Below are 9,979 nucleotides of genomic sequence, written 5' to 3'. Positions count from 1 at the left end.
CTGTGTCGTGTTTTATTACTTGTTATTACTTATTGTTACCTGCTATCATTTGGATTATGTAATTAGCATTAAATAAGCTAAAAAAATAATAGTTGAACTATCCTTTATTTGATAAGCTCAAAACATGCTTCACTTACAAATGCAGCTTTTAGACAAAATCTTTTTTTTTGTAATGGGCATTATATAGCCATTATAGGAATAATACATTTATTCCACCTAAAAGCCTGCCTTTCTACAGTGACGCATCTTCAGGCTGTAATGTTCGTTGTCAATTTACCTGAGTTCACACCATTATGTCCTGCTTACGCGCCTTTTCTTTTTTCTTTTTTTTTCCATGAATAATGAATTTTGATGGTTCAACGTTGTTAAAAATTCACTGACTTTGTTAGAGACTGATATATTGGTTTTATTTTTAAGAAACAATCTGATTCTCTAGGACAAAAAAAGACAACGGATTTTTTTTTACTTTTTTAGTTCTTTCTTTATACCTAATCCGACGTTCACGTTTACGTCGCTAGTGATTTAATAGTTATGATGGACCAATTTGGTACAGTTTTAATTTTTCGGTGTATGCTTTCGCATCAACCATTTTCTGAAAAAAAAACTAAGGCGCAATAGCGTGAGCTCAGGTTTGGTATAACTTTAATTCTTATATTCATACCCGCAATTATTGTAAATAATCATTGTGTAGCGCATTATAACATGTTTTCTTTTCTTTCCCTTTTTTCAAAAGTATTTTTTTGACAATTTACGCACAGTGCATTTTTTTTATTTATATATTAATCGCCGATAAACACAGTGGATTATTTTCTTTTATTACGTTATGTTTATTTGAAATAAAACTTGACAATACAAAAAGAAATTGCAGGGATGTTTAAATAAGCAATGTTGCCAAAGAAAATAACTTCGCTGAGAGGATCGTGCAAATTCTGGCTATTCCGAGCATTTGATCTAATCTATAAAATAGGTGCTCCAAAACCAAAAGTTTGCCGAATTGACTCCCAATAATATCTATGCCAGCCTTGTTTTGTCTCCTCTAAGTTGCTATAAAAAAGAATGTAGAAATTAGAATAAAAAGTAAGTTTTTCACGCAAATACACAACAGCTTTTCCTATTTTAACACAAGATTAAGGATGAAGGCAAAGGTGAATATCTGGGTATAGCTTTCGACGTGGGGGAGGCACAGACCCGTTCCAGGGGGAGGGGTCGTGACCTGTTGGGGACTTGAATAAAGATAACGATTTACTAGGAGTACTGACAAAAGTTTACAAATTTCATAAAGTATTGTTTAGTTTGTATTTGAAAATCGAAAATAAATTAACAAAACGCTGCTTGATTTTGAACTTTTTTTTTTTTAGTAAAGACAGTTACTTACTGACATATCTGACTGATATTACAAATATTACTGATATTACTGGCATGCCCGCAGACAAGGGGGGGCAGGAAAAAGAAAAAAGGATATTTAAGCCTTAATAGGTATATTTTGGTTCTTTAGACTTCCCTGCTCATGGAAAAAAACTGATGTCCCTTCTATGGACAACTTTCGGTAAAATAATATTGACTTCCAACAAGTCTATCACAAGCTCTAATAGAGCACGAAATGTTTCTTTGTCAAGTAACAGAAAAAAAAGAACAATTAGGAACCAAAAAAAAAAAAAAAAAAATATCTTAAAACTAATATTTAACGAAGATATTGAATTTTGTGTAGATCAAATTTATCGCGAAAAGTTTTAAGCCCATGAGGTGGAATAATTAAATAATTAAAAAAATAATAAATAATAAAGAATGTATAATAAAGTATAATAAAGAATGTATAATAAAGAATATATAAGAATAAGTTGTTTAGAGTAACTCCCTCTGTTTATATATATATATATATATATATATATATATATATATATATATATATATATATATATATATATATATATATATATATATATATATATCCTCTAATAATAATAATTTATTGTTACTTTCATCATACAACATAAATGCTCTTAAGAGGAATGTAAAAAGATGAAACGAAAAATAAAAAGGGCACAGAAAATAAGACGCGCACAATTCTTGACAGCTTCAGACACTTTAAAACACTTTATTAGTAAAAATAAAATATACTCAAATCAGCTACCTGAGGGTTCTCCTTATGAAAGTACGTAATTCTAATTAAGTGTTGTGGGAAGTGCGGGTACTTGAGCTGCCTGTCCCCGGCAGTTTAAGGCCTATAGCCCGGCCGGTACCAATGCGGCTCTTCAAACTCACTCCTGTTCCCTTCTGCAGATTCCATAAATATAACTGAATCAACCGTTTATCCATTGTCTTCTTCATGCTCTATGTGTATGGATTAAAAGTCATAAGTTTTCACTGCTGGCGACGCAAGGCACTTGACAGAAGGCAAGTCAGTGGAAAATCGATAATTCTGTTGCAGCAGTTCGTTCATTTTTTGACAAATCTCAAAAACACCGTACCGTCGCGAAATGTAACTATTACGAGTCCAAATGGGGATACTAAAAAAAATGCAAGTTCTCACACCAAGTTGTCTTATAGGTCGTCACCCATGTACTCGTAGCTAGATATTACAACCCTAATCGGGGTTTCTTACAATCATATGGGTCACTAGATTTTTCCTTATCCAGTAATCTGTTTTTCCCTTTAATATATGAAAAAAAATTGTTTATAATTTGTTTTTAGTACCATCAAATAATATTGAAAATGCAGATAGAGCTTAAAATCTTTAGAGAGCATACTCTGACTGTACTATTTGAAGCGGGTTGAGGGATGAATAATCGTATCTCGGATCCAGGCGTACTCTGGACATGGGGGGTGACCATTTCTGACTGTAGAATTGGTAAAATAACGCGACTGCATTTCAGGTAATGGTACGATTTTCGGCGATTCAATCCAACATAGGCGGTAGACTATTTGCCAAATACTATTAAATTACTTAGTTGTTCAATTAGTTTAAGGTTCATATTGTGTCATGTTAGTGGGTATTATAGGTTATGGTACTGAGGGCATGTAAATCTTTTTTGGATGGCTATATAAGTTGGATTCGATATTAAGGAACGCGTTTCTCAAGAAGCAATTCTAGCAACACAGCCAACACTGAGTGGGATGACCGGGAGGTTAGAAGAGAATATTTTTGATCATGGAGGGTCTTCAGACTAAGATAAGACGATGGGGCTTGGAATAAGTTAGAAGGAGGAGGAATTTCTTACCTACCCCTGTGCAGGCATGGAGACCATGATCTTTATCCTTTCAACAACAAAATCAAAATATCTCCTGTAAAGGGTCGATGCCTTTTTTTTCAAGAATTCTAACGTCAGCAATAAAGCCGAACGCCGAAATATTCCAAATTATAGAGACCAGCTCACGACAACTTATTAGGTAAGAGTATGTTTAATCTATCGAAAAAGTTTGCAAAAACGCTCGTAACTCTAACTGAAGTATTTTCAATGGAAGTCTTTTTTTCTCCTCTTTTCATAATTAATATTCCGTATTAAATTTGTCATATTAAATATTTCATAGGAAATAAAATAGGAAATAAGCACTGTACGTCTTCTTCCTAAAAAAAAATTGGGTGATATATTTTAGTGTTTTGTCGAAATTCTTGTATTATAAAAAAAATTTCAAACACCAAGTGACACTTTTGAACATCCAATCCAAAAACCTAACCAAGAATGGTAATGAATGGCAAGTTAAGAGCTGCCCTTATCAACAGCAACAACATCTATAAAAACCGGTATTTCGAAAAAAACATGAATAAAACAAATTTTATTATACGCTATTTACTAAGTTGTAAAATAAACCAAGCGATCAAAAGTTATTGGCACTAGAATATTTGCATGATCTTAAATATTGCAGAAAAGGCCCGCACAAAGGGGTGCCATTTTTAATGAAGGCATCCTCAAAATCCAACATGTCCAATAATCCTAGGACAGGAGAATTCAGCCCTCTATCTTAAAGAAAATGGGGAAACTTAAAAGAGACGGAAATTCGGTGATTGAACATATGACGACAGTGGCTAAAACAACTAGCGCCACTTACAGCGCAGCGTATGGCTATTTCATGAAAAAAGTGGACAATTTCAAAGAAATTTGGACTAGAGTTAATTTACATTGCAATAGGATGAAAGCTGATATTTCTCGACAAATAAATCGTTAATCAGTATTTTTTTTTTCAAGAATCATATAGTCAAAACCCAGTGGATACAAAGTAGGCATAGTCTGATTTAGGAAGATTCGTTTTTGCATCTTCGCCTTAAATGTATCTTCATTTAAGGTATTTAGGTATTAGGTATTTAGGTATTAGGTATACCGCATTTAGGTATCTTCGTTTTTGCATCTTTTTCTGGATTTTTATGTACCTCTAAAGGCAAGTATATAGAAATTTTGGGTCAAATAATATACCAAAGCCTAGATAGCGTCAGTGACATTTATTTTCGAAATTAGCGCCAGTTTCCACCCTATAAGCTTTTTATACTCTGCCGTATCTATAAAACCATTTCAAAAACTTATGGACAACTAGAAATAATTGTGAAAAAAACTAACCTTGTGGGCACTCCAGTTTGATGAACGATGAGATCAGCAGAGTCACCTTTATCTTTAAACGTGAATGTTACAGTTGAATAGTGTTCATCAGGCCAAGATTTTAGTCTCCATTTTTGCACAAGCTTTTCATTAGGGACCTATAATATTCGTGTCGGTAATACAATGTCACCAGATTCATAAGCCCTAAAAGCCTGGCACATACGCAGGACTTTTTTCGGGTGGGGGAGGGGCAATAAAAAAAAAAAAATTTTAATAACCAAAAAATCGCGAAAATTTAGGAATTCAGAGGCCCATCCTCGTAGAACATTGATGAAAGCCCATGAACCATGTTGATACAACAAATTGACCACAAGAAAACCAAGTATAATAAATGTCCCCTTAATCCCAAAAAAATCAGATAATATAAAGAAAACACCGCTGTACCGTGTCCGAACCAACTAATATTCTTTATCCCCCCACATAATAGAGGACCTTACGTCCAATTAAGGTTAGAGCATCACAGTCGGGGTACCACACAATAAGTCAAGGAAGAAAAGAAGAAACGCTGTCCACCAGGAATATTACAAATTGCTGGAATAGAAAACTGAGAAGCATTGTTATGATTATTAAAAATTCAGATAAAATGGACGAAGATGGTGCTAGCAACCCATTACATTCCTACATTTGGAGAAAAATATTTAGAGTAAATGAGAAATGGATATTTTGAAGGAGAGGATTGGTAGGTACTTTCATATATAGGGTAGTTTCTGTAAATTTTGGGTTTTAAATGTCACTCGTAGCTTCCATTGATTTTTTTTTCTTCTTTATTTAGCAATAATTTGGTTAGCACTCCAGACTTGAAATCCTGAGGTCAGGGGTTCGAGTGCTGGTATCGCTGGTTATTTTGTTTGGAAATGGGGTCAACGGTGTGACTCTGCTTAGCGGTGCCAGGCCTGGCCCAGCTCTAAGTGGGTACCTGGAAAAATTTCGGGGGAAAACACGGGAAGCGTCAGTTGATTTGCCACCAACCGCGCATTTCGCTCACAGTCGAAGCCTTTCGGTTCTTGCGCAATGCATGCGAGCATGCGAAAGTACTTTAAGTTTTAGTTTAATAATAAAATCAGAACAAAAAGTAGTTCGAAAGCCATAACATTTCAAAATGTTTAGCCAACGTGAGATAAATGCAGAAAAACAGATAAAGAAAGAAGACATTAATTGTGAAAATAGTACTGATCGTTCTTTGCAATTCGTAAGTTTTTCCATAGAGAAAAAACTGATACTGCATTTCTGGAATTCAAAACACTTACTTATTACTTACTTATATCCTTTTAAACTAAAAGGATATGACACCAACTTCGGCTATCTAGATGCAACTCAAGTTTCATCAAAAACTGACAAAATAGACCACGGGTCTAAGCATAATACACATAAAATCCAAATTTTATAAGACTTCTACTAAAATATTCCACGCCAACACAGTAACCATTGGACGCTTTTGGTTAAAAAAAGGGAAGTTACATCTGATTCTACTACAGTAGTTGCTATAAGTGGGTGCCAGTATGTTTTCGGCTATAAGTCTTGCGCTTTTTCTTTATTTCTTGTGCGAAGTGTTTTAGCGATTAATTTACTTCTGGCCTCCATATGACAAAACAAGTAGAATAAACCAACAACAATAAAACAAAGCATAATAACAAAATGTTCATGTAACAAATTCAAAGACAACAAAAACAAGTAAAAGCACACTCACGACATGATGAAAAACACCTTACACCAAGTAAACCCCTTTCAATTTCTAATATGGTAGTTTATCTGTTGGGATAATTTTCAGATTTGAGCCTATTCACGAGTTAGAAACTTTGCGAGTCACTGCCTGGAAGTTAGTCTTATTCGTTATTCATAAAGACAAGCATAAATCTGGTAAAAACGAAATGACTGTGGTATTTCAGAACTCTTGCATAATAGTTGAAATATCTAACTGCTGTGTATTCGTAACAGAATTACAATTAGTCAACATCACAGCTGGGATGGTGCAAAAATCTTTCACCTTAGAAAAATCTTTCATACCATCAAACATCCAGAAGGGATTCGGAAGGTATATCCCCCTTTTAATCCAGATTGTTTTGATAAGGAAGATCTGTGCTCTTTGTTATAGACCAACCAAATGTTTTTTAGCCCATGAAGCTGGTGGCAAATTACCGTGCTTATTGGAGGTTTTGGTAAAATTCTAGTTAATTGATTTCTTGCTATCTCAGAAAGGGTTTAGGTTAGGAAAATGAAACTTTCAGGGATGAATCTACAGACTAAAGTATGTCCTGGGAAGGTATTTTGAAGCAACTACCTCCACTCCTTCTCCCTCTAGATGGCCCTGACCTTTGATGACCTTTAAAAATATGTGTGTTATAAAAGCAAAACCTTGCGAAATAGATCTTCTGCTTAATTGAAGTACAACAAAATTGTTTTCAGCTTTATAACTTCGCTCAATTCCATTTTATAAGGTTTCAAAGATATGCAAATACATTTCCTAAATTTTGAAAAAAAAACATTGATATGGCTCAAAATTCTACTCACATAACAGGAATTGCATTTTCAGAACAAATACAGAGAAAAAGCAAGTAGTAACTGAAAATTAAGGTAAAATGTTGTTTTGTCAAAATTTCAATAGGTATAGACCTGTCATGTAGGCAAATTTCAGGGCCCTCTAGAGGGAGGAGTGGAGGTGGGTACTTTAAACTACCTTCCCAGGACATACTTTAGCCTGTAGACTCATCCCTGAAAGTTTCATTTTCCTAACCTAAACCCTTTCCAAGATAGCAAGATGTCAATTAACTAGGATTTTACCGAGGTTTTAACTTGAGCCCCATCCCTACCTGCACTGCCATCCTCTCACCCAATGCTTTCAGTAAACCCTATGATTTTGCAGCCACTGTGAAAAAGGATAAATCACACCTGTATATGTACAACCACATCCAAGCACCACCAAGAAAACAAAGTGCTTATATAAGTTCATAGTTGCCATATCAACGAGGCAGATAAAATAGCGGAAAATACAAAATTTCAGAATAAATCTTTTCAGCCAGGTTGACAGCTTGGCTGTTCTGGGGATTTGGCAATATTCCAAAAATATTGCCAAATATTTGGCAATATTTTGTTTATATTGGGAAAAATAATTTTGTTTCAGGCAATATTCCAATATTTAAAATTTTTAACTACCTCTACTTTGATACACACTAACGTTCTGATAAGCTTTGTTAAGTCAGACAGTCTTTTAGCCCTGAGACACGTTTGACGTTTTTACTAACCGTTTGTTTTACTGAGCGTTTCTTAGGGGTATAAACGAAAAAAAACACGTTTGGTCAAACACACGTCGACGGCACCGATGGGGCCATCACTATTTATTATCACTACAATAAACGAGAGGCAAAATAAACGATCGTTTATTTTAACGCCCTCGCCGAGATGGAAATGTGTTTTGAGACCATACTGGCTATGCATGACGTATGAAATCAAGAAAGGAAATAATAAATGAAAAGAGGAAAAATCAAAAAGGTGAAAAAACGAGGATTTTGTCAGCCAGTAGCAAAACACGAAAAACGAAAATCAAGCTAATATTTCGACAAGGACCTCCGCCAAGTCGTCCTCAATGCTCAAAAAAGAAAAACAGAAAAAGAAAAAAAAACTGTAATTTTCCAACAGTAGCCTTACTAAAAGAAATGTTTTTTCTATGAATTGAAAAAAAAAAAAAATACATTTGCAAGGAGTCACAGACAGTACTAAGAGAATTGAAAAGTAATGAGGCCCAGGTGAAGATAGTGTGGTAACATCCATGTTATACGCAGCAGATTTCTTTTTTTATTATTTCTTTTCTATTGCTTTGAATTGTTTTTTTTTCGTTATGAAATTTTTATTTCTTTACAGAAGAAATCGCCAGTTGTCAGGAATAAGTTACAATTTTTTTTATAATTTATCAGTAATTATTTATCTTCACAATTATTTAATTATAATCAAAACTAAAAATGAACTGAAAAAAGTGAAAAGATATAATTTTAATAATCTAGCAAGTTGTTTTAGTAATAAACTACAAGTAAAATGATTAGGTAGAACTGATAGCTAGCCCAAATTATTTTAGGCTACCAAAGCCTAGCATGGATAGAGTAAAGCACCCTTAAACGTAACTGAAAAGGAGGGCCTTCAACTTCCCGACTGCTTCCCAAGACAAATGTTTCTACCCAAAACAAGTAATTCTCTCAGACAAGGCCAGGGAGGTTAAATCCACTATAGAACACCTCAAGTTTTGGTACCATTTGTCAACCCGACACAATTGCGACAGGAGCAATTATTATACTTGGAAAGACAATTGAATACAGAATATAATTGCATATTTATCTTTTGATATCTAGTAGGTAAAATTTTCACCTACTCTTTCCAAATAAAATAGTCACTACACTCATAAAAGCCAATCGTAACAAGAGAAAGAGGCGAAAAAAAAATATGGTAAATCGTAACTCCTTTACTAGTATAGGTATATATAGGAAACAAGTATGCGTGTGTGTTTTTGTGTGTAAACTGTTTTCTTTGCAAGAGAGCATCAACTAGAGTTTATCAAGGGAGAAACATAAATATCAACACGGATCATGTCGAAATTTCCACAAAATATGATATAAGGATTTCTCAGCTTCCTGATAACCAATCTGGGGCTAATTTAAATATGGTTAGAACAGGTCCTTAACAAGCTGTAAAGAAGTTACGAAGGAAAAATAAGCAGATATTCTCAAAAAATGGAAAAAACTCGCTCCTTACATTTTGAACTACTATTTTTGCTAACCCCCCCTCCGTAGTTTCCGTTGATTGATTCCACTGCCAGAAACTAAGTAATTATAACAAAAATAAATCCTCCTAAATTTTGAAAATACAATTTGTTTTTTTTGGGGGTGGGAGATGGCCTCCTCCCTCTGAGTTTGAAGAATGCCGGTTTTCGGTATTTTTCCGGAAGATGGCCTTTTTCGGTACTTTAATTTGGATAATTGAAAAGAATACCCCTCTACATTCAAAAATACAATTTTACCCCCCTTCCTTCCCCATCTGTGGATTCCGTGAATTAACACCTCTGCTGAAAATTAAGTAGTAATATCAAATGGAGTTCCCCATTAACAAAAAGAGCAAAGGAACTAAGGAATGAAATAAATAAAATACTTCACTTACTATGTCTACAAAACTACCACAAACAAATCCATTGAAGAATGAGAATTTTCCTCCCTTTTCCACGTCCATTTTTATAGGCCCTCTTGTAAATGCTTGAACCATCTGAAACAAGAATGGTAAAAATACAAAATCACATATATCCAATTGTATAAAAATATTAGTAATCTATAATAATTGCATTATATATCTTAAAATACAGTTATCTATCTAATAAATTAGACATCTAATACAATACAGCTGCAAATTTTGAC

At 34.0% G+C, this 9,979-nt stretch overlaps 1 protein-coding gene across 1 annotated transcript in view; it reads right to left on the bottom strand.

The window, feature by feature from the left end:
* Positions 1–803: 803 nt before the first annotated feature.
* The window catches only part of LOC136027662 (activator of 90 kDa heat shock protein ATPase homolog 1-like), a 32,788-nt gene continuing 23,612 nt past the window's right edge, over positions 804–9,979 (bottom strand). Inside the window, exons 6-8 of the mRNA XM_065705104.1 lie at positions 9,729–9,830; positions 4,551–4,687; positions 804–1,044 (exon numbers count right to left, since the gene is read on the bottom strand). Coding sequence (XP_065561176.1) covers positions 957–1,044; positions 4,551–4,687; positions 9,729–9,830 — 327 coding nt within the window. The 3' untranslated portion in view covers positions 804–956. The remainder of the gene's footprint in view (positions 1,045–4,550; positions 4,688–9,728; positions 9,831–9,979) is intronic.

The sequence above is a fragment of the Artemia franciscana genome, chromosome 5 (genome assembly GCF_032884065.1).
Source record: "Artemia franciscana chromosome 5, ASM3288406v1, whole genome shotgun sequence".
In the NCBI taxonomy this organism is placed as follows: Eukaryota; Metazoa; Arthropoda; class Branchiopoda; order Anostraca; family Artemiidae; genus Artemia; species Artemia franciscana.
The sequence above is the reverse complement of the archived record's forward strand: the minus strand, read 5'-3'. Positions and strand labels throughout refer to the sequence as shown.